The sequence below is a fragment of the Canis lupus genome, chromosome 17 (assembly GCF_011100685.1).
Source record: "Canis lupus familiaris isolate Mischka breed German Shepherd chromosome 17, alternate assembly UU_Cfam_GSD_1.0, whole genome shotgun sequence".
NCBI lineage: Eukaryota > Metazoa > Chordata > Mammalia > Carnivora > Canidae > Canis > Canis lupus.
In genome coordinates, this window is record NC_049238.1 from 52,817,862 (window position 1) to 52,843,379 (window position 25,518).

Consider the following 25,518-nt stretch of genomic DNA (forward strand, 5'->3'; position numbering starts at 1 on the left):
TTTTGTTTTGGTCGGACGTGACGTCACGTCGCGAGTTCCCGGAATCAGCAGACCGTCTCTATTTCCTTTCCCTCCAGTGTGCTCCCACTTTTTGCCTCCGACTGGGAGCAGTTTGGAGGGGGAGTGGGACTTTTCGTTCCCCGCAGGAGGCTGGTATCTGGGAGTGGAAAGCTTTAAAAAACTTTTGCAGGAAACTGGCTGCAGGGACTTGGCGGGGAGAGGACGCTGGTTTCCCACTCCCCTGACCTACCACCTACAACCCTTATCTTTTCTGTTTGTGGCGGTTTCTCTCTTCTCCTTGCGCTACTTGCTGTACCCCGCCCCCCCCCCCTTAGTCGTCGGCTCCGCGAGAACCCTTGCCTTGGGCAAATGCAGTTACTGGACAGATTCTGCACGTCGGCGCCAGTCGCCCGTCAAAATCGCGAAGCTTTAGGGTCTGCGCAGCAACAGGAGCCGCCCTGTTGCTCTAAGGTGAGCCGCGCACCGACTCAGCTCCGACAAACCGCGGCCCCTTCGCCGTCGGGGCGTACCCGAGAGCCAGTCGTTGCCTCCCGGCCCCCGGCCCCCCGCCGCGGCCCGAGACCAAGCAGGGACCCGGGCTGCACGCCCCGCCCGCAGAGCGGTCTACACCGGCCGGCGCCTGGAAGCGCTGCCCACGGCTGGAGTCGGCTTAGGCTACGCTGAAACCGCTCATGAGACAAACGTGCTATCGGTTTAAGCGAAGTATAAGACCTTTACGTCGTAAGTAACTTTATTTAAAATTATCCAAGAGACCCATGGAATTTTTGTGTTTATTCATTAAAAGATCTGTAAACGACACTTTGTACAAATCTTGAGCAACTCTTTTACAAGTACGTCCAGCACTCAATACTTTACAAAAAATAAAACAGACCTAAGAAAAGGAGGCAGCTTCAGGTCACGGGGATAAAATAAGACCCATCGCTGAAGCAAAGGTCTCCTCACAGAGGGACGGTCAGGATTCACCACGGTAATGCCCACCCTCGTTGTATAAACAAGTCCCAATTACTAAGTCTCCCCTCAGGGTTGGAGTGGCACATGGACAGAGATGTCTGGTAAGAGCCCTGCTGGAGTAAGATGCTTAATAAACTTTTTTTTTTTTTTTTTTTAATAAGACATAGGCTCAGTTCCATTTTCTAGAGTCGTAAGAATTACATAGCACCGGTCTTAAATGGGGTATGCTTCAGATTCATTCATGTACACCTGAATGGGTTGTGAGGACAATACTGTACAAGTCAATAAACTGTATCATAATACAACTTGTAAGGTTTTAAGTCTAAATAAATATTTTTATGCCAGCTAAAACCATCAGCAGGAATTGAAGAGAACAAACTGACATCTGCTGTAACATTTATCAGTGAAAATTATACCATCACTGAGAAGTTCCTCCTTCTAGTCACTAGTATTTTAGATATTAAGGGTTGGGGTGATTATGTGGTGAGTGCCCAGGAATGTTTGTAGTCTGCGTCCCATTTAATTAGGGCAAAAAGACAACAATTCTAGGGGAACCAAAAAGAGTCTCACGTAGGCACCTATAGTTTGAAGTCCTTATCATCAGAGCTGAAAATTGGCTCTGGTACACTTCAGCTTAAAAGAAAACCTTTTCAATAGTTATAATCCCACAGCTCAAATTTCCATCTGCAGAACTACCCAATTTCCTCTGCGTTTGTGAATGAATAATCCTGGCTTCAGTTTCTGGCTCTGTTGTATAACTTTGGGCAAGTTACTTAACCTCTTTGGAGTTCAGTCGCCTCATTCGTAAAACAGAGGTGCAAGTATTTCAGGTTGACCTAAAAACTGAATAATAGGACATACATGTACCCCATGTATGGCACCTTGGGGACATTAAGAAAAGGGGGGGTAGTTCTCATGCCCTTGAAAGGATATCTTCCTACTAGCCATAATCCTACAAAGTTAATGTTGACAAGCTACTCAAGTGCCACACAATGTGGAGGAGGAGCTGCAAGGTGTCTACTTGTTTAAGATACTCAATAACAGTGTTAACAAATAAGGGCTTCCACATAAGTGAGATTCCCCCAGACAGAACATTAGACTAAAAAATAAAAACTGGAGATACATGATGTGTATATTCCTTAGCTCAAAGAGCCTATAGGTTTAAAACTGCCATGGTATTTCAGTGATGAGAATTATGTGTGCGGGGCCTACTCTGCACTTCTATCATGTTTCCCCAGTACCTTTCTCTCATCGTGCTCATCTTTGAGCTGTTTTTTAAAAAATGGAACAACAAATCTTTCCCTAGTAAAAGACAAGTGCCTTCACAGACTAATAAGCACATAACACAAAAAATGAGCCCAAGAATCAAATAGAAAAGGCCACTGAAAAAAAAATTGGAGGCAGAGTAATGAGAACATTGGTTCTAGACTACTCCCAACAATCCTCTAGTGATTACTACAGCAGCAACAGGAGAATTCTCCAAGAACCTGGCCCACTTTGTAACCATTTCAACTTTCCAGGATTTTGTAGGCTACTTTAGGGCATCCTGACTCTTGGAAAAGTATTTCTTTGGCACTTTCTGTTCTATTTAGGATGGAGACAGTCAATCAAAGGTTTCATTTCTTCTGCAGGAATTTCATTTTACTTCCTAAAGGGAGAAAGAAGTAGAGTGAACTCTCATTAGTTTATTTTTTATTTACTGTACATTATTTGAGGCAAGGGATTAACAACTTAGTCATTCAGAATGGCCCAGGAGTAACCTGCCATCTCAAGCTGGCATGTGATTTAACTACCAAACAAACAAACCCCAAGTGTCTAATTGTAGAGGTAGAAGAGAACTCAGACATCACCTAATCCAGTGGTTTTCAACCTTGACTATAGTTAAAAATTGCTTCGCCTGATCCCTAGAGATTTCTTGAGCCAGGGGTGGGGAAAATTTTCATTTACATTCCCCAGAGATTAAAATATTGTAGTCAGAGTTCAGCACCACTGATTTGATCTAACCTCATGGTATAAAGATGAAATAACAGCCCAAGGCATAATTTGTCCATGGTCTCTCAGCTAGCTAAGGATAAGGCCTAATTTTAATTAGGGGCATATTTTTCCTTTTGTATTGAAGTATAATTGGCAGACAATGTCCTATTAGATTCAGGTGTACATCATAGTGGTTTGGTATCTTTATACATTACAAAATGACCCTATGATAAGTCTGGTCACCAGGGGGTATATATTTTAATGACCAATATAAACACCATGGAATATAGGTCCTTCATTGTTTTGGCCTATCACATCACTGTTCTCCAATATCACAAAGGATAATAAAAAGTTAATAATAATCGAAAAATCATAAACATCTGTGTTTCTGTTTTTTTTTTTAATTTTTTTTTTAAGATTTATTCATTTATTTATGATAGACATAGAAAGAGAGAGAGAGGCAGAGACACAGGAGGAGGGAGAAGCAGGCTCCATGCAGGGAGCCCGATGTGGAACTCAATCCTGGGACTCCAGGATTGCGCCGTGGGCCAAAGGCAGGCGCCAAACCGCCGAGCCACCCAGGGATCCCCTGTGTTTCTTTCTGAAGTGTAAAATTAGTCTTGTAGGATATCCTCTTTTGCCTCAGATGCCCTCTAGGTGTTGCTTTTAAGATTTTATTTATTTATTTGACAGAGCTCCCTTGCACAAGGAGGGGGAGCAGCAAGCAGAGGAAGAGGGAGAAACAGGGAGCCTGATGCAGAGCTTGATCCCAGGACCCTGGGATCATGACCTGAGGCGAAGGCAAATACTTAACCAGCTGAGCCACCCAGGCGCCCCCTAAACCAGGTGTTTTTAATCTGGAGTCCTTGGATGGGCTCAGGAGAGTCCCTGAATACTCTATAATTATGTGCAAAATTTGCATGTTCCAAGCATACTTTTCTGGGAAAAAGAAAAGTTTTTATGAGATTTTCCCTGTGATGTGACGTAGAAAAGATTAATAATTACGATAAGCAAATTCTCATGTCATCCGAGGAAAACAGACCCAAGGACAACTCTGATGGAGAGTTGAAAAAGACTTCAACCTCTGAAAAAGACTTCTTTTTCTCCAAAACACTTTGGAACTACAGTCATGGTGTTTGGTCAGTCTGTCTGAGGTTACATTATTGATTTGATTACAAAGCTTTTGTGATGAGGCACACTTTTTGCAAAAGGCTTTTTAGTCACATTATCTATCAAGAATATACAACTCACCAAGACTCCGCAAAATTCTATTCACCCCGCTGGGCTCAGACTCTGGAATTGTTTCCAAATACTGGAGGGCCCGGACCTCAAACAAACCTACAAGGAAAACTCATGTTGGTGAAATTGTCCAATACTTACTAAAAATCACTTAAGTAAAACTCTGTGCTTAATGCCAATGTGCTTCCATAGTTAAAACAAAATTACAGAAAGAAGTATTTTCCATCATAAAACAACTCAGATTTTGAGCCCATGAAGCTTCATAACATTTCATACTGAAATCAGTATACCACGGATTTCAAACCTTCCAAGTGCTCACTAAATACTGAGGAAGACCTGATGATAAACTGACCTTTCACCCCAGTTTTCCGAAGCTCTCGGTCCTGGATGAAGCCTGCAAACATCTGCGTTTCCATGAAGAGATCCAGGAAGTGGCGTACACTTCGGGAGGTGTGGGATTTACGGAATGGTTCCCTTTGGAATACACGTTCCCCATGCTCCGTGACAGTCATGCTCAAGGAATAATGTCCCACCAGCTCCACAAAAAACCTCACAAATGCCTCAGATACCAGCGAGTTAAGTGTCACATCTGCTGCAAAATGAAAGAAAAATAAGGAAGAAAGAAAAGAAAAAACCCCAAGCTTTGTGTTTATGGGAAATTGTTATGAAAGTGATGCATAGGAAATGGATTGAAGGACTGAGACTCCTCATTCTTAGCTTCCTTGCACCATCCACAAAAAGCCAATGGCTAGTATTTTTATTTTCTTCCTACACATACTAGTATTACATCTTTCAGCCTGACTTGCACATCCACTCTTTCAAAGGCCACCAGTGAGAGCCAGCCAAATTTATTTATTTTTAAAAAATATTTTATTTATTCATGAGACACACACACACACACAGAGGCAGAGACACAAGCAGAGGGAGAAGCAGGCTCCCTGAGGGAAGCCTAATACAGGACTCGATCCCAGAACCCTGGGATCATGACCTGAGCCAAAGGCAGATGCTCAACCACTGAGCCACCCAGGTGCCTGAGAGCCAGCCAAATTTAATCCGCTTTTCTATTTGTCTCTCCTTTAAACTCTGTGCTGCATTTGTGCTAACCTACTCCTCATTCCTCTTCTCCCATAATTTTAGACTTTCCTGATTTCTGGATTCCTCTCCTGGTTTTATGACCAAACACATTTGTTCTTCTCTTGCCTCTTCTTCCTCTCCCTAAGGATGGTCCTCAGACCACTTTTCAGCATTCTCATCCTTAAATAGTTAACCAGCAGAGAGATAGAGCTGGCTTTCCATGTTGATAATATGCAACTCTATCTCTCCAGACCTGATGTCACCGGAACTGACCTTCGACATTTTTAGGCTACCTACAGGTAATCATCATTTGCTTGTCCCATCACTGTTTAAATGCCGTCTGTCTAAAAGTCAACTCAGGTCCTTTGGAAATGAGTAAAATATGAATCAAATAAATAAAAAATATACATATGAAACCAAATTAATTCTATTTCTCCACCAAATCCGTTCTCTCTCAACTTTCTCATTTCATACTGCAACCATTATTCCATAATAATTTACTAAATGTTTAAGACAGGTCAGGCACTGTATTTAGAGCTTTTAAAAATATAATAATCCAGTGAAGTCAGTATTATTTCTTTTTTACAGCTGAGGAAACAGGCTCAAAACAAAGACATTCTCCAGGGTCAGCTCATCTGGTACAGGGTACAGAAGCTGCCAGACTTCCAAGTCAGTTGATTCTTAACCATTATGATATGAAATACTTTGCCTTTCAGGTTCTAGGATCAAAACTCAGAATCAACTTAGAGTCCTCCTTTTTCTTCCACACCTAATAGTTTTTCTTTCCCTCTTGAAATTGTCACTTGCTCTTTCTATAGGCTCCGTACTGGACTGGGAATCAGGGACTTAGGTTTAGTCAGAGTTCTACCATGAAGCAACAGCATAATGGTGGGCAATTCGCTTTACCCCTTGTGACTTCTCTTCCCGTATCTGTATAATGAGGGGGCTGATTAGATGACCTCTAAGGCCTCTTCTGGCATTCCATTTGATATAAACTAGATTTTTGTTATATTTTGCTCAACAGATGTCCTTCTCATCACTTTCCTTCTGCAGCTGAGAATCCACGGTCCATCACTGCTTTTGCTGTCAACACTTTTTCCCCAGCCTCCCAGTTACTGTGCCATTTCTCTCCCACTTTACAGCAAAATTTCTTTTTCTTTCTTTCTTTTTTTTTTTTTAAAGATTTTATTTATTAAAAAAAAAAAAAGAGAGAGAGAGAGGCAGAGACAGAAGTAGGTTCCCCACAGGGAGCCCAATGTGGGACTCCATCCCAGGAATCCAAGATCATGCCCTGAGCTGAAGGCTGATGCTCAACCACTGAGCCATCCAAATGTCCCTAGAGCAAAACTTCTTGGAAGAGTTGTTTATACCTGTTGTACCCTTTCTTTTTTTTTTTTTTTTTTTTTTTTTAAATTTTTTTTTTTTATTTATTTACGATAGTCACACACACACAGAGAGAGGCAGAAACACAGGTAGAGGGAGAAGCAGGCTCCATGCACCGGGAGCCCGACGTGGGATTAGATCCTGGGTCTCCAGGATCACGCCCCGGGCCAAAGGCAGGTGCTAAACCACTGCGCCACCCAGGGATCCCTGTTGTACCCTTTCTTAATCTAACTCCCTTTGTTTTTAAAATAATGCTTTTCTAGAACTTATCTTAAATTACTTGGTTCTGTTTTAACGTATATTCTTTTACATGTATAAATATTTCATAAGGTCATCAGTGAAATGAACACACCAGTACTCAACCACAAAGCTTGAAACACAGTATCAAGGTTATCTCCAAACCTCTCTGAGGTGTTCTTCTCCTACTCTCCAATAGAGGGCGACCATTATCAGCAATACTGTGTTTATCATTCCCTAGTTTTATTTATTTATTTATTTATTTTTTCATTCCCTAGTTTTAGGTTACACTTTCACTATATACATAGGCAACCCCAATAACATACTATTAGGTCTTGTACATCTTTCAATATTATGTAACACATACTCTTCTGTAATTTGTTTTCTTCAATATATGTTTTACGATGCTTTTTTTAATGTTATGTTCTGTCAGTGTACGGTTAGGTTGTTTTTAATTTTTGCTATCACATACACTGCTGCTACTTTGAAAACTATTTGCTTATTTCCTAATTATCATGTGGAAGAGTTTCTCTAGGGTATATATCCAAAAGTTGAATTGTCAGGCTGTAGGATATATACACCTTTGAGTTTACTAGATGATGCCTAATTGTTTTTCCAAAGCAGCTGAAGTAATTTGCACATTCTCACCAACGCCTGACCTTGTTAGACTTTTTAAGTTTTGCTAATATGGTGGGTATAAAATGGTGTCTCACTGTGGTTTAAATTTACATTTCCCAGATTCTGATGAGGTTGTACACCTCTTCATATATTTATCGGCCTTTCACTTTTCCTCTTCTGTGAAATGATTGTTCACATCTTTTCCTCATTTTTCTATTGGGTTGTTCATCTTTTTATTATTCAATTGTAGGAATTTTTGAAAATAAATTCTGGATACTGTTACTTTTTTTTAAAAGTCTTTTTGAAAAGATTATTTATTTTATTCATGAGAGACACAGAAAGAGAGAGGCAGAGACATAGGCAGAGGGAGAAACAAGCTCCATGCAGGTAGCCTGATGTGGGACTCAATCCTGGGACTCCAGGATCACACCCTGGGCCAAAGGCAGGCACTCAACCACTGAGCCACCCAGGCATCCCTCTGGATACTATTCCTTTGTTGGTTATATTTGTTGAAAGTATCTTCACCTAGTTTATAGCTTGTCTTTTGTTTCTTTTCCATGGTGTCCCTTAATGATCAGAAATTTAAAAAACTTCACAGTGTCAGGGGCACCTGGGTGGCTCAGTCAGTTAAGCATCTGCCTTCCGCTCAGATCATGATCCCAGAGTCCTGGGATCCAGCCCTGCATAGGGCTCGCTGCTTGACAGGGAGTCTGCTTCTGCCCCCTTCATGGCTTGCACTCTCACATGCATTCTCTCTCTCTCTCAAATAAAGTCTTAAAAAAATTTAAAGTGTCAAATTAGTCTTTTTAAAAATTTCGTGCTGTTTGTGCCACATTTAAGAAATCCATTACTGTCCAAAACATGATATTTTCCTCTATTCTTCTCTAAACTTTTAATGTTTAACTTTAAACTTTATTTATTTATTTATTTTAAAGATTTTATTTTTAAGTAACCTCTACACCCAGGGTGGGGCTCAGAGTCATAACCCCCAGATCAAGAGTTGCCCACTGCCCACTCTACCAACTGAGCAGACTGAGCAGGCCTGAGAGCCCCTACTTTTAACATATATATCTTTAAATCATCAGAATTAGTTTTGTGATAGGGTGAGGTATAGATCCTATTCATTTCTTTTCATATGGAAAACCAATTGCCCTCCTCTTGTTTACTGAATGGTTCATTCTTTTCTTGCTGATATGCAATGCTGGTACTGACACAAATTAAGTTTCCTTATGCTTGTGCACTCTCTATTCTTCCCTTTGCTCTATTTATTTTGGAACCAAAACCAAACAGTCTTAATTACTATGATTTTATGATTAATTGATGTTTTTTAGGGCAGCCCCTTCAATGTTGTTGTTCTTTTACAGAAGTGTCTTAACTATTTTTGTAATTCCTTTGTAATTCCAAAAAAATTTTATAAAAAGCTGAGTGACATTCCAATTCTCTTTTTTCCCTGTTTGTTTATTTATTTATTGTTTATTTTTTATTTAAATCCAATTAACATATATTATTGGTTTCTGAAGTAGAGATCAGTTATTCATCAGTCTCATATAACCCCCAGTGCTCATTATATCATGTGCCCTCCTCAACTCCCCACCACCCAGTTACCCCATCCCTCCACCCTCTCCCTTCCAGCACCCCTCTTAGTTTCCTATGATTAAGTCTGTTATGATCTGTCTCCCTCTCCAATTTTCTCTTGAACCTTCCCCAATCTCACTTTCTTCCCATCATCTCACTGAATCTGCTGTTACCAAGGGCTTAGAAGCCCTTCTCATTGTCAAATCCACCAGTCAATCCTTGGTCTTCATCTCACTTGACCTCTTCATACATTAGACATAATAACTATTTACTTTCCTGGGTAAAATAAGCTCTTCTTTCAATTTCTCTAATATTACTCCTCTGTTTTTTTCTTCTCCTTCACTAGCTGCTTTTGTAGTCACCTTTTGCTGGATCCTCTTCCTCCTCCCTACTACTGCCAAACATTGGAAATCTGACCCCACCATTACCAGCCAACCCAGGGCTCAACCCTTAAATCTATTATTTTCTATCTATATTCATTCTGTAGGGTTATCTCATCTGGTCCCACAGCTTTAAAACAGCAACTTCTTCTTCTTCTCCTTCTTTTTAAGATTTTATTTATTTATTTGACAGAGAGAGAGAGAAAGAGAGCACACAAGCAAGGGGAGAAGCAGGCTTCTAGGCCAAGCAGAGAGCCTGACTCGGGGCTCCATCCCTGGACTCTGGGATCATGACCTGAGCAGAAGGCAGATGCCTAACAGACTGAGCCTCCCAGGCACCCCAAAACAGCAACTTCTAAATGTATGTCTTTAGTTCAACTCTTTCCCCTGAATCCTAAATTCATGTATATAAATGCCTACTTGTTATCTTTAGTTGAATGTCTGCTACATGTTGAATGTCCGCTACATGTTGAATGTCCAATAGGTATCTCAATATTCAAAATGAATCTTTTCATTATTTCTCTAAACCTGCTCCTCTCTTAATGGTCCCTATCGTAAATAGCTTTAGTTTTCTCATCTGTAAAATGGAGATTAAATAAATAAAGATACCTGCTTCATAAAGACATTACAAGAATGAAGGAGGATGTATGCTAAGTGCTGAGCACAATGCCTAGTACAGAGTAAGCTAGTCAGTAAATATTTTTCATCCTTATTCAACAAATACTTATGGAGTACCTACTTATTTCCTGTTGTTTAAAGTACTGGAGATAAAGAAAAACAAATTGTTGCTGCTCTCATGGACCTTACATTTCTAACACATGTGATGAAAAAAGCCCTGGAGAAAAAAAACTAAGGTAGGGGAAGAGGGTAGAGAGCACTAAGGGAACGGGTACAATTTTAAAGAGGATGGTCAGGAGGGTGCCTGGGTGGCTCGGTCGGTTAAGCATCTAACTTGGGCTCAGATCATGATCTCGGGGGTCCTGGGATTGAGCCCTGCATATGTGTGTGTGTGTGGGGGGGGGGGGGGGTCCCTGTTTAGTAGAAAGCCTGCTTCTCCCTCTTTCCTTGCTCCTCCCCCTTGCTTGTGCCTTCTAAATAAATAAATAAAATCTTAAAAATAAAATAAAATAAAAAGGAATGTCAGGAAAGGCCTCACTGAGAAGGTGACATGTGTATGGACCTTCAGGAAAAAAAGAGCACGAGGCATGTTGGACGTCTCGGACATCTAGGGGAATAGCATTCCATAAATAGAACCCAGAAGGGGACCAGGACATCTGAGGGTTGGCCAGGAAGCTGATTATAGGCTTTCCACATCATAGGCAATCTCATACTTCTGTACATCCTTTAGCAGGATGCTGGGAATTTAGTCAATTATTTACTGCCTTGATTTTGAGTTCTCAGACCATTTATCTCATACCTTGTGAAAAATTCTGCTCCTGAGCCAAGATTTCATTTCGTTCTTCCAAAATCTGCAACAGGGCAGCCTGGAGTTTAGGAGGCAGAATTTCGTCCTCATCAGATACCTTAAGAGAAGAAATTGAGGTATTTCATGACCTGTGAGAGAGACAATCTCAAACACACTAATAAAAGTCCCCAACATTCTACAGGCGATTTTGTATAGATTATGGCTAAACATCTAATCTGAACCTTCCTTCCCTATACTGAGCAAAATTCAGTATGTTTATGGTACACATATCTTAATTACATAAAAAAATAATAATGTCTTATGACATTTTCTCATACCTTTACACCAAATATCTCTCACCTACAAGTCTTACACTATATTACAAGGATCATCCACAAATAAGCAGTGTTTCAAATGTTATGAGCTAATTCTTGGGAAACATTCTTTTCTCCCTGTGTTCAGTGCTCACCAACTTATATACAGGTTCCATACAGGGCGCTTGTTCTAAAAAGGCTTTGCTAACTCTTCCTTCCACTTTCAATGCCCACAATAAATGACCACTTTTTTTTTTTTTGCCTCTATTGTACCCTGTAGAAATTTCTATTATACCATTTCCAAAACCTTACAGATATGTCTGCTGTCCCTTCCCATTGTTAGATTATAAGGTCTGAGGGCTCAAACTGTGTCATACGCATTTTTAGATTCTGACTAACAGTATCTAGAAATAATCAATGCTGAATGCCTGTTAAATTTAATTAAATTAGAGGCTTATACATCAACCTATATGGACATCAAAGGAAGGTTACCTTTCCTGAAAATGACATTTGATCTCTTTCCTCCTTCCTTCTTTGGGAGAGACAGCTATAAACCTAACCCAATTTTCAAGTCAATCTTGTATGATTGGCCACAATGTCAAGTATGTGTAGGAACTAAAAGTCTTGCCTGAGTCATCTTCTCTAAGAACTTTCACATATTTTCTGTCCAATTATCCCCAAACATTATGTAATCACCTCATTTGTCACTTACCTCCTGTAAGAACTTGTCTGCACAGAGATCAACTATCAGCACCTAGGGGATAAAGGAGCCAGCTAAGTCAAACCAGAGACATTCAGAGACATACATTAGGCACTGCTAGTTTAGGAAGAGGGTGTTGATTCTTTCAAGAAATGGAAATAGTTTTAAACAAAATTAAGTTCAGGAATGCCTGGGTGGCTCAGTTGGTCATGATCTTAGGGTATTGGGATCAAGCCCCACATTGGCCTCCCTGATCAGTGGGGAGTCTGCTTCTCCCTCTGACCCTTCGCCTGCTCGTGCTCTCTCTCATATAAATAAATCAAATCTTAAAAAAATTAAGTTCAAGTTACAGCCCATTTAAAAGTTAACTCTTCAACACATCAAGAAGTCAATTGCAAGTAAAAAAACCCGATAACATCTATACATTAAAATTTACAAAGAGACCATGCCAACCAAATGCAATGTGTGCACTTTATTTGGGATTTGATTCAAACAAACCATTAAACATTTACAAAATGGAGGTTTGAACACTGGGTTGTGCTAATATTAAAGAATTGTTATTAAATTTTTTAGGTGTGGGCACCTGGGTAGCTCAGTGGTTGAGCATCTGCCTTTGGCTCAGTCCTGATCCAGATCGAGTCCTGTATCAGGCTCCCCACAGGAAGCCTGCTTCTTCTCTGCCTATTTCTCTGCCTCTCTCTTTGTGTGTCTCATGAATAAATAAATGTTAAAAAAGTCTTAAATTTTTTAGGTGTGATAATGCTATTGTGATTTTGTTAAAAATGCCTTTATGTTACAGAGATTTATAGTGTAATATTTAACAATGAAATTTCATCAGGATATGCTTCAAAATATGGGAGAGAGGAATGGGTAAGGGTAAAGATGGGCCATGAGTTGGTAAGTACTGAATGAAGTAGGGTAATTGGAGTTATTTTAACCTTTTGTTTACTTTATATATATATTTGAAATTTTCCATAATAAAAAGTTTAAAAAAAGGTTAATACAAAAATCAGCTGTGTGCCTATACACTAATAATGAACTATCTGAAAAAGAAATTAAAAAAACAATCCCATTTTCAACTGCATTGAAACGAATAAAATACCTAGGAATAAATTTAACCAAGGAAGTGAAAGATCTGTACATTGAAAACAGTAAGCATTGATAAAAGAAACTGAAGAATGCAAGTAAGTGGTAAGATATTCTGAGCTCAAAGATGAGAAAAACTGATATAGTTAAAATTTTCATACTATTCAAAGTAATTTACAGATTCAACGTAATCCCTATCAAAACCATCAATAAAGTCATAAGGAAACCTACAAAATGGGAGAAAATACTTGCAAATTATATATCTGATAAAGGGCTAATATCTAAAATACATAAAGAATTCATAGGACAGCAAAAAAAAAAAAAAAAAACGCTAAATAATCCTATTAAAAATGAACACAGGAGGGGCATGCCTAGCTGGCTCAGTTGGTACAGCATGTGACTCTTGATCTTGGGTGGGATCTTGAGCTCAAGCCCCACATTAGAAGTGAGTTCACTTAAAAAAATGAGCAGAGGAATTGAATAGACATTTTTCCAAATACACACAAATTAGCCAAGGGCACATGAAAAGATGCTCAATGTCACTGATCGTCACGGAAATACAAATCAAAACCACAATGAGATATCACCTCAGTCAGAATGGCTATTATCAAAAAGACAAGAAATAACAAGTGTTGGTGAGAATATGGAGGAAAAAGGAAGCTTTGTATATTGTTTGTGAGAATGTAAACTGGTGCAACTACTATGGAAAACAGTATGGAGGTCCAAGAAATCAAAAATAGAACTAACATGTGGATGTGATCCAGCAATCCCACTTCTGGGCATATATCCAAAAAAAAAAAAAAAGGAAGAAGAAGAAGAAAGAAGGAAGAAGAAGATGAAGGAGGAGGTAAGGAGTAGGATGAGTGATGTCTTCCGCTACGGTGATGAGTATTCATCACTCTCGCCTCCTCATCATCCATACTCCTCATACTATCCTCCCTCTACTCGCTCTGCTCTCTCCCCTCACCTCCCTCCCTCCCTCCTCACTCCCTCCCGCCTCCATCCCCGCCCGTAATCATCCGCACGAACTAACACCGCTCTTGAAAAGAGATGGGCACCCCCACATTCAGTACAGCATTATTTACAAAAGCTAAGACATGGACATAACCTAAGTGTCCACTGGTAGATGAACAGATAAAGAAAATGTAACACAAACACACAATGGAATATTATTCAGCCATAAAACAGAAAAATCCTGCCATTTGTGACAACATTGATGGACCTAGAGGGCATTATGCTAAGTGAAATAAGTCAGGCAGAGGGGTGCCTGGGTGGTTCAGTGGGTTCAGCAACTGTCTCTGACTCAGGTCATGATCCTGGGGTTCCTGGGATTGAGTCCCATTTCAGGTTCTCTGCTCAGCCAGGAGGCTGCTTCTCCCTCTCCCTCTGCCTGTCACTCCTCCTGCTTGTGCTCTCTGTCAAATAAATAAAATAAAATCTTTTTTTTTTTTTAAAGAAATAAGGCAGAGAAAAAGAACGAACGTATGTGGAATCTAAAAAAACTGAATGCATAGATACAAAAAACAGATTGGTGGTTGTCAGAGGTGGGGGTGGATGATGGGTGAAATGAGTGAAGGTGGTCAAAAGCACAAACTTTCAGTTATAAGATAAATAAGACCTGGGGTTGTAATGTATAACCTGGTGACTATAGTTAACAATACTGTATTGTATGTATATCTGAAAGTTGCTAAGAGAACAGAGCTTAAAAGTTCTCAACAGAACACCTGGATGGCTCAGCGGTTAAGCCTCTGCCTTTGGCTCAGGGTGTGATCCTAGAGTCCCCAGATCGGGTCCCACATCGGGCTCCCTGCATGGAGCCTGCTTCTCCCTCTGTCTGTGTCTCTCCCTCTCTCTCATGAATAAATAAATAAAATCTTAAAAAAAAAAAAAAAAGTTCTCAACACAAGAACAAAAAATTGTTAATTGCGTGAGTTGTAGTTTATTGTGGTAATCATTTCACAACATTTACACATATAAATTATTATGTTGTATACCTTAACCTTAATACAATGTTATATTTCAGTTATAGCTCAATATAAAAAAGGTGGGGAAAAAGGTGGGGGTTAACATAACAGAGTATTGGGGAAGAACAATCTTTCCAATAAATGGTAGTAGGATAGTTGGCTATCCATATTTTAAAAAATGACCCCTACCTCCTATCATATACAAAAAAATCAAGTCCCAGGATTCAGAACCAAAAATTAAAGTCACTATAATAAAGCTACCAAAATTTCCAGGAGATGAAATAGGAGGGTATCTCCATGAAGTTAATATAAAGAAAAACAAACAGTTCACAAAAATAAAATAAAATAAAACCTCACACTAACCACAAAGGAAAAGAATGATAATTATACTATGTTAAAATGAAGAACTTCTGTACATTAAAAAACATAATTTTGGAGAATAAAAAGGTATGTCACAAAGAAGCTGATATCCAGAATATAAAAATACCTCTTACAAGTCAATGAGGGTAAATAATCCAGTAGAAATAGACAATGAATTTTTAACAGATGATATTCAAATGGCCAATAAACACAGAAAGATGCTCACTCCCAAAAGTAAACAGGAACAACAGGAACCCTTGTGCTTTGGTGGTGGGGATTTAACTTGGCAGAACTACTTTGGAAAAAATTTTACTGTATTTACTGAAGTTGAAGATACGCTTAACCTATAATCCAGGAATTCCAAGTATATACCCTAGAACTGCATGCACATATGTACCAAGGGACATACACAAGAATATTTAGAGCAGCATAATTTGTAATAATCCTAAATTGGAAACAACTCAAATGCCTATCAACTGCAGATTGGATAAAAAGTTATGGTACATTCACACAACAGAACACTATCCACAATTAAAATGATCGAATGACTATTAAACTCACCAACATGGATGAATCTTAGAGACATAATGTTAATCAAAGGAAGCCATACAAAATATATGTGAATCCATTTATAACAAGCATAAAACCAGGCAAAGCTGAACTACACTGTTTAGTAATAAATGCCTAGGATGTAAAATTATAAAGAAAAACAAGTAAATGATCCCTATAAAGGTCAAGACAGTGGTCACCTTTCACGGAGTGTGGGGAAGGGAACAGTGATAGAAGGTGGCATGATGGAGACTTCTCAAGGTGCTAGCACTACTTCCAGGGCTGTGATGTTTTCCTTCTTTTCCAACATGAGTACATAAGCATTCACTTTGTGAATTCACAGAGCTATACATTTTGTTTTGACCACTAAATTGTGGGGGGTAAAGGAAGAGGGAGAGAGAGAGAATCTTAAGAGGCTCCATATCCAGCATGGAGCCCGACTCGGGGCTCCATCTCACAACCCTCAGGATCATGATCTGAGCTGAAATCAAAGTCACTTAACCGACTAAGCCACTAGGCAACCCTGAAACAATTTTTTAAGTTAACCCAAAGTAGTTCTTGTGTTTGACTTAAACAAAAAGACCTACTTTCAGAACAACACAAGAATTAGCCCATCTATTGTAAACAAGATCCAAATTTGGATTCCTGTGTACTACAGAATTTTTCTCACTTTAATAAAAAGATACAAAAAATATGATAGCATAGTATATTAATGACTATGCATTAATATTAATAATGACTATGTATTAATATTAATGACAGCTCCATCATTCTTTTTAAGATTTTATTTATTTATTCCTGAGAGAGAGAGAGAGAGAGAGAGAGAAAGGCACAGACACAGGCAGAGGGAGAAGCAGGCTCCATGAGGGAGCCCGCTGTGGGATTTGATCCCAGGTCTCCAGGATCACGCCCTGGGCTGAAGGCGGCGCTAAACCGCTGAGCCACCAGGGCTGCCCCAGCTCCATCATTCTTAAAGGCGATTTGCTTTCATTTATCAGTGCCTTGTGTTTTCCATAGGTACTATTTCTCCCATCTCACCTCTTCAATGGGTAGGTCCTGGAGTTGCGGTAAGGAACAAGACAGGATTCCAATAAGGAATGGAGTAGGTGAGCACACAATGTCAATCATAGATGCTGGTAGGACTGGAATGTAGGTATGCTGCCAGGTGAATGGATATAGTGTGGCAACTACAGCATGGCCACATTTTGACAGGGTGCTAGCCAGAGAAGAAAGCAAATGGTGTCACTTACTGAGCAACACAAGGAGAATGGTTCAGATATTATGTTACAGAATTACAAACTGACACTGCTTAATGATCAGTGATGACAGATTAATGATTCTGTGATTACCCATTAATTTTTAACATTTTATTTAAATTTTTAACTTAATTTACTGAAAAATTTTTGTCTTAACCAGCTTTTTCCCATAATTTATGTTGCTAAAAAGTAGTGTGTACTTAGAAAAGCAATACCAATTTTAAAAAAAATCTGAGGGATCCCTGGGTGGCGCAGCAGTTTGGCGCCTGCCTTTGGCCCAGGGCGCGATCCTGGAGACCCAGGATCGAATCCCACGTCGGGCTCCCTGCATGGAGCCTGCTTCTCCCTCTGCCTATGTCTCTGACTCTCTCTCTCTCTCTCTCTGTGTGACTATCATAAATAAATAAAAATTAAAAAAAAAAAAAGAAAAAAAAAGATATTCTTAAAAAAAAAATCTGAGTATAGTTGACGTACAATGTTATATTATTTTCAGGTGTAAATGTAGTGATTCAAAGTCTCTATACATTCTGCTATGCTCACAAGCATAGTTACCATCTGTCACCTTATAATGTCACACTATCACTGACTATATTTCCTATGCTGTATCTTTTATTCCCATGACTTATTCATTCCAGCAATATGAATTTTTTCATTAACATGAATTTTTAACAACAGTTTAAGTAAAACACATTTAGAAAGATATATGAATTGTAATCCCAAAGTCACTGCTATAGCCTAATGCAAATAGCTTTTGGATTATTTACCATTTGGAATTATCCATGTCATTACGTAACTGAGATCTACAGTTTTTTTAATATGCCCAAATCTTAAAATAGTGAGAACGAGTAAAATACCAGTAGGAAGTGACATATTTTACATATTTATCACCTTAGGCTGTTGGCAACAAAGATTACCCTCCGTTCCAACAGGAGGGAGGCACAGACCCGGATGAGATGGCACACACTCAAGCACTTAAAGAGACATTCAAAGTCAACATGCTCCAATCGGGAATCCAGCGGTCGGCAGAGTTCAATTGACTAAAATGAAAGCATCTGAATCAGGGAAGTTCAGATCGGAAAACAATCTCTAACAATATCATCAATGGATCCTGTCATTCTCTTACAGGTTAAATTCTAGACAGAGATTTTGCCACAGAGTTTGTGAAGCTGCCTATACTAATCCCAAGAGCCAACACCTTATTATTAATATGATTTTTAAAAGACCTTTATTTTTTTAAGTAATCTCTACACCGAACATGGGGCCTGAACTCATAACCTCAAGATGGAGCAAAATTTATTTTGCCCTATAAATTTCAGCTAAAATCTTTAATCCCACCTGATAATGGCATATATAATCTTCATTTGTCACACTGAAATTATTACGAAGGGGCTCAATCTATGAAAGACAGAAAAACTATGGCTCCTGGGTCTGGAGGGTCAACTATCTCACAGATCACCCGGACATTTCTCCAGTGTTCTGTAAGACTAAAACATTCTGCACAGTTAGTTAATGGAAAAGAGAAAACTATGCCATGAGGCTTCTGGAAACTGTCTATTAGTGTTAGCCCTGCTATTTGGTGGCTATCAAATCTTTTGGGGACGCCTGGGTGGCTCAATGGTTGAGTGTCTGCCTTTGGCTCAGCGTGTGATCCCAGGATCCAGAACTGAATCCCACATCAGGCTCCTTGCAAGAAGCCTGCTTCTCCCTCTGCCTGTATCTCTGCCTCTGTGTGTGTATGTCTCTCATGAATAAATAAAAATCCTAAAAAAAAATCTTTTCAAAGTGAGCTAACTTACCCCATCACCAGCACCAGGGAGGTAACTCTTAACTGTGATGGTGCGTCCAGGAGCCGGGAAAGGAGCTTCCATGACACTTCGCATGAATGGGTAAACCAGGGCTGGAGACATTTCTCTTCTCTTCTCTACCTCATCCAAAATCTGCACATGCAACATATGTTATTTTTTTAGGGATTTGAAAATGCAAGGAACTGCCAAACATTATGCACAAACTTGAAAATCACACCAAAAGATTTTAAGGCAAATTTCTCCACAAATAAATGTCAATTAAAGGCATCATCTCTCTTGGGGATATCTTTACATCCACAAGAAAAATTACTCAAATAAATCAACTCATTTTTAGAAGAGAAGCCCCTTTCATCTCACTAAGGTAAGGGCAGAGAAGATAATCTTGCTGGGTGGGGTCTGGGAAAGACAGGAGACAAGATAAGCCTCAGGCCATGTTCTCCTTGAAGCTGGGAGGTTTGGCAAGCCAAAACGAGGATGACATGACAAGAGTATCTGGATTAGAGGCCTGAGAGTCTCTAGACCCACAGCTCTACTCTCCTACTGAGAACCCTTTCTAGAGTAGTATGTTAGAGTCTCTGTCACTAAACGTTGCCTAGTGACATCATCAGAAACAAAAACTTACTCAGAAAAGCACAGCACCTTCCCTAGAGTTCATGCTGCTCTCACCTTGGAAAAAAGGTTGAAGCAGCCGAGGCGACTAACCATGCAGTACACCTCAGGTAGTCGCTTCCCTTTGCCTTCTGGCTAAAAGAAAAAAACAAAGCAAATATGAAGCACATCTGTTCATTCTAACTATTAATGCTCTCTTAGTAACAGAGTAGTAACCAAGGCTCTCATCCCCACTGACGAATGGGGAAATGCTAAAATATGATAGCATGATTTATTCCAGGTTTAGTGGAGGCATCTAAGCAAGAAGAAAGTAACTCAGGGCTCCCATGATTGGCTCATGGAGGTCCATCCCTTGAATAGACCCAGACTGATAATCAGCCACTCTGTCATGATTTCTTCGTCTATTACAAACAAATAAAAAACAGGCAAACCAATAAATAAAATAAGTCCATACCCCTCTTATTCTGGAATACTGCAGCTAACTCCAAACTTGCTCTTACTATTTAAAGCTAACATAGTTTCTTTAATACATGGATCATTAAGCAGCCCTCAAAGTCACCTAGAAATCAGGTTTCTGAAGTTCTTAGTCTGACTTGACCAACCCTGCCTGTAGCACAAATCTGGTACTTACCAAGAGCTTCTTACAGTAACCAAACCAACGGCTCCCATCTTCACCAGTTAAGACAAAGGAGAATGTTTCACTGAAAAAAATAGTCAATAGTTTGAGATCTACACACTGCTTATACCATTCTTCATGGAACAGATAATTGAAAATTAATGTCCAATAGCAGTCATTTTGTGATGTGAGAGGAGCCATTAATATTACATTTATTACAAGTCACCTTCCTCCTGAGAGGAAATGTCCAAGCCTGAGAACATCTTGCCTTGCACTGAAGTGAGAGCATATTTACAGGAGGAACTGCTGATGCCACTGTCTGCTTTTACTTTCTTATTCATCCAGTGTAGCTATTAATCAAGTCTACTTTCCTTTTGTAAATATCCAATTTAGTCTAACGTTTAGATAAGCTGTGAAGGACTTGGATAAGTTATTTTTCCCTTCCAAATTCTTCTACTTAGTTCTGAGAGGTCCCTATGGAACAGTGATAGGTAAAGGATTATATTCTTTTTTTTTTAAAGATTTTATTTATTAATTCATTCATGAGAGACACAGAGAGAGAGGCAGAGACACAGGCAGAGGGAGAAGCAGGCTCCATGCAGGGAGCCCGATGAGGGACTCGATCCCGGGTCTCCAGGATCATACCCTGAGCTGAAGGCGGCGCTAAACCGCTGAGCCACCCGGGCTGCCCCCCAGGATTATATTCTTGATGTAAAAAAGTTAATAGGAAAATTATCAACTCCTCACTGGAAACACAGGCAAAAGATCTACATAGGTAATTTTCAGAAAGAAGACCAAGAAAGAAATTCACTAATAATCAAAGAAGTCCAAATCTGAACAGCCAATATATATATGCCTATATATGGCCAAAAATAAAGATGGAAAATAAATATGTCAAAATATTTAATTATCATCTCTGAGTACCAGAATACCAGTGAATTGTAATTTCTGCTTTTTATTTACTCTTCTGTATTTTCCAAATGTTCCAGGAAAAAGTCCCATAAAACTTGTTGGGTGGCAGAAGTGGGCACAGTTATGGAGCAGCCAGGTCAGTGTGAAAGAAGCTGTCTGTGCCGTAAGCAGTACACCTGACACCATGAGAGTGTCAGGACTGATGGCTCAGAAAGGAGAGTGGCCATCAGGCCAAACTGGTTAGGAGACACAGCAGCTCAGATGAGAGGCAATGTAGGTGGAAGGGCAAAGCAGCTACTCAGGCAATGGGTGAGACTGTCCGCCAGCAGGGTATCTACATGTCACATGGTTCCCAGAGTTATGTTTTTCAGCCTTAAGAGCATGGTCAGTAATTACGGTTCTGAACAAAGCAGGTATGTACTAACAAGCAGGATTCAGAGATGCTGACTGTTTATTAATTGAACATGGTTCCCTTGAGATACCAGGAAGAAATTCTTTATCTTTCCTTCTCAATATACTCATACCTCCCAACCTGGAGCCTCCATTTGTACAAGACCCACAGCGGGAGGTACACCATGGGCTGTGGCTTCTGTCCACTTGAAAGACAAACAAGGTACAGATGCTGTTCTGTTTCATCTCCTTCTAAGGAGGGTTCCAAAGCTCAAGTCTTTTTTCCTTTTGTTCACTTGCTGGCATTTCTGAGTGTATGTAAAACGGAACTTTTTTTCCCTTCTGTAGAACTGGCACACTACAGAGATTCTCAAACTTGTTTTCCCTTTGACACTGAAACCATTCCATGTTTTTCTTTTTGTATGCGCATAGGAAATGTTCTAATTCCGTTTGTTCCTGTCCTCCCACAGCATCCTTGACCTGCCACGGTGTCCACACAGCTGTATAACTGCTGGCTTTACCCTTTTCTCAAACATTCTGATTCTACTTTTGCAGTTCTAACAAACAGAAATCAGGTAAAGGAGCCTATTTACCTCTTGAGTTCTGAGGTTGGCACCCAGTCCTTTGAGTCGGGAAAACAAAATTTGGGAATGACTTTGAGCCTCTCTTCTGTGTCTTTGGACTGCTTAAAGCCATGATCACCCTGAAAAAGATAATGTGATAGGTGGCTAATAGTCTATGTAAGTGGAGACTAGAAATACAAAACGGCCTCGTCTCAGGAAAAGAGGTCTCTGATAAGCCTGAGTAGTCATCTCAGCATGGTTTTGTGTTGTTTAATACAACAGGAAGGCCAAGACCAATAATCACTGAAGACGCAACTGAGAACAGAGTTACTAAGAATAAAAAATCCTATTTTTACATAGAAATGGTTACTTGTGGAAATCCTATAATCTGATGTTGGAGAGGTGCCTGGAAATAGTTTCTAGTCTAGAAGTAGAATCTTATTTTAGGATTCACATACTAGAGGAAACACAACAAATAAAAATTGATTCTATAATATACTGATAGCAAAAACCCAGTTAGCACCAGATAGTCTGATCAATAATTAAAGATGTTTTGAAAAAGCAAATGAATGTTATTTAGAAAAGATATTATTTTTAGAGTCTATCCCATATATAATCATTCCCCTTAGCATATAATCTTTTCTAACTAATTATGGGTTTACAACTTCCTATAAAATTTTAGCATAGAAGACCCTTCCATGCAAGTCTGGTATTGTATGCCAAAGAACAATCTAAAATTAGTTAAACCAAGAGATATTTAAAAATTAGTATAAAACAAGCAGATAATAAGTCTACTAACCATATTACCATCTTGTAACTAATACAATGTATCCTTTAATTTAATTTCTAAACAGACCATGCAGCCATTCTGAGTCACTTGAATATTAAGCTCTTCAGAAACAGAAAAGCATTATAACAAAATTTTAGTTGTCTCATACTCTGTTATTTTAATATTATTAAATGACTCACAATCATCTTCATCTAAGGTTTTCCACAACACAATCAAGAGAGACTTGATCAGCTCTTTCCCACCTTAACTTTTAAGGAGCCTAAAGCACAAAGATGCTAAGTAACTTGTTTAGAAACATTTCTGGATCACTGCCAGAGTCAACTGCGCCCTTATCTGGTTCTGAGTCCCTTAATTCAGGCTTTGTTGAAAACAGGTTCAACCTCAAGCTTGCTTTCTGCAAATGTAAGACTAATTGAAAATAGGGAAAAAATTAAGCTCTTTATGGGAAATTTGATTCCTCAAGACTATCTGGATTGCATTATTTTATTTATTTATTTATTTTTAAGATTTTATTTATTTATTCATGAAAGATACACAGAGAAAGAGAGAGAGAAGCAGAGACACAGGCAGAGGGAGAAGCAGGCTCCATGAGGGGAGCCTGATGTGGGACTCGATCCCGGGTCTCCAGGATCACGCCATGGGCCGAAGGCAGGCGCCAAAGCACTGAGCCACCCAGGGATCCCTGGATTGCGTTATTTTAGACTTCTATGGCTCAGTGTTGTGACACTGTGCTCTCTCAGGCTACACTGAAGAATTTTATAAGAAATTAACCACTGATTTATTTACAGTGGGAATGTTGTTGAGCACTTTTTTTTTTTTAAATGAAAGGTTATACAGGAAATGTCTCTTAGATTTCATTCCAGTACAGTCGTGGTGTACACTGACTTTTTTGGTGAAACATGTAACTCAGGGTTTAAACCCCAAATCCTAAAGCAACTGAGCATATTAACTTAAACGAGAGAAGTGGTCCACACAGGAAGATGGAGTGTGAGTAAATGTCCCTATGTAAAGGGATCACTCCTTACCAAGGCCAGCTAGATAATCTGCAGAGCATAGTGCAAGATCAAACTGTGGACCCCTTGTTCAAACAGCAGGAAAAAGGGGCTGCCTGACTGGCTCAGTCAGTTGAGCATCTGCCTTTGGCTCAGGCCCTGATCCAGTTCCAGGATCAAGCCCTGCATCAGGATTGCTGTTCAGTGGGGAGCCTGCTTCTCCCTCTCCTGCTCCCCCTGCTTGTGTTTTCTCCCTCTCTCTCTCTCTGTGTGTGTCAAATAATAAAATCTTTTTTAAAAAGCAGGAAAAATTAAATAGACAATAAAATATAAAACTTTTTCTTCTCTTCTAGGGTGTCCCAACCTACAGTGGGATTTCTATTTGCTATTTAATATTATGCTCCCTCAGGCATAAGGTAGGAAAAAACCAAATAATATTATTAGTAACAGTACCACTTATCAAGTGCTTACGATACGCCAGGAATTGCATTAAGCACTTTACATATATTATCTCATTAAACCCTTACTAATAACGGGTAACATTCTATAGTGCTAACTATATGCTAAACACTATCCTAAGTGCCTTATATAGCTCATTTAATCTTCACTACAACTCAATGGGATAGACACTATTATGATTACCTCTATTTTACAAATAAAGAAACCAAAGCACAGAGCAGTTAAATAACTGCTCAAAGTTAAGAGCTAGTAAGTGGCAGATGCAAGAGTTGGCTTAGAGTTCATGCTCTAAACTGCTACCCTTAGTGTGCCGTATTTATCATTCTCCTCATTAAGAATGAGAAAACTGAGGCTTTGCAACTTGCTAAGGGGCACTTAGTAAACAGCAGAGCAAAAAATAAAAAACCAACTTGGATAATGAGTTCTTTTTTTGCCCTTGTTTGAAGCTCAAGCCTGACAGGAGATGTCATCAGAACCATCTACCAGATCCTACAAGAGGTACAGTAGTAGCAAAAGCTGCTTGAAATCACAATAAAAAGAAGACAGGAAATAAAATACACACAGAGGCATAACATTCCCAAATGCCTCTTGGTCTCCTTGCACCTACCTTGCTAGGGAACTGCTGTATGACCTGGGGAATGTAGCTTATTTCTGATGGTTTCTTCTGTAGAGACACCACCACAAAAAGTTCAAAGAGCTGCTGCTCCTGTAACTCAATGAGATCCCTCTCCAAGGTCTGGTAGTGAGGGTTCCTCTTGGAAGACTGCTGCAATTGCGCTAAGCGTTTGTGGCGATCTGCAATGAAAGCAGGGAGCCTTGTTATTCCTTAGTCTTCCCTCTAGCACCCAGAGGTCATGAACCATAATGACTAATTTCCACTCAGTCACTGATGACTGAGTACTGACTAACCAGTGCCGGCCACACAGACCTGGGAGGGCTGTGACATACTCAAGGAACAAGTGCGGATTCTCACGAGCACCTAGGGGCCCAGCGGTGAGATTCCATGTCCCAACCTATACTCTATATATGTCCCAACACGTATTTCTACACTGTCCCATCTTTCATGGCATAACACATGGAAAACGTCAGGTGAAGGCACTGGCCCAACAAGAGACACCATTGTTGGGACCCTGAATTATCTCATACACACACACACACACACACACACACACACACACACAAAACCCCACACACATGTGTATGTGTTTTGGGGGGGTGGGATTTGATAAAAGAACTGAGTCCTACATAGGCTAAGTACATAAAGGGATGAGTCTTATAAAATTAAAACAATAACTA

General features: G+C 39.6%; 1 protein-coding gene and 1 long non-coding RNA gene across 8 annotated transcripts in view; one reads left to right on the forward strand and one right to left on the reverse strand.

Annotated features, from left to right (window-relative positions):
* Nucleotides 1-24: 24 nt before the first annotated feature.
* On the forward strand, nucleotides 25-25,503 carry LOC102155048. Its single transcript, XR_005372607.1, has 4 exons — nucleotides 25-741; nucleotides 21,889-21,993; nucleotides 24,117-24,179; nucleotides 24,669-25,503. It is a non-coding gene; the product is annotated as an uncharacterized LOC102155048 (long non-coding RNA).
* The window catches only part of DENND2C (DENN domain containing 2C), an 83,202-nt gene continuing 58,461 nt past the window's right edge, over nucleotides 778-25,518 (reverse strand). For 5 of the 7 annotated variants that reach the window (XM_038561829.1, XM_038561830.1, XM_038561833.1 and 2 more), the window contains 12 exons: nucleotides 24,830-25,017; nucleotides 22,012-22,121; nucleotides 20,132-20,201; nucleotides 19,558-19,635; nucleotides 18,883-19,023; nucleotides 17,975-18,123; nucleotides 16,869-17,046; nucleotides 11,884-11,925; nucleotides 10,870-10,975; nucleotides 4,538-4,777; nucleotides 4,198-4,284; nucleotides 778-2,620 (listed from right to left, as the gene is read on the reverse strand). In XM_038561829.1, coding sequence (XP_038417757.1) covers nucleotides 2,589-2,620; nucleotides 4,198-4,284; nucleotides 4,538-4,777; nucleotides 10,870-10,975; nucleotides 11,884-11,925; nucleotides 16,869-17,046; nucleotides 17,975-18,123; nucleotides 18,883-19,023; nucleotides 19,558-19,635; nucleotides 20,132-20,201; nucleotides 22,012-22,121; nucleotides 24,830-25,017 — 1,421 coding nt within the window. In that variant the 3' untranslated portion in view covers nucleotides 778-2,588. The remainder of the gene's footprint in view (nucleotides 2,621-4,197; nucleotides 4,285-4,537; nucleotides 4,778-10,869; nucleotides 10,976-11,883; nucleotides 11,926-16,868; nucleotides 17,047-17,974; nucleotides 18,124-18,882; nucleotides 19,024-19,557; nucleotides 19,636-20,131; nucleotides 20,202-22,011; nucleotides 22,122-24,829; nucleotides 25,018-25,518) is intronic. The other 2 variants (XM_038561834.1, XM_038561835.1) reach the window with 2 other exon arrangements.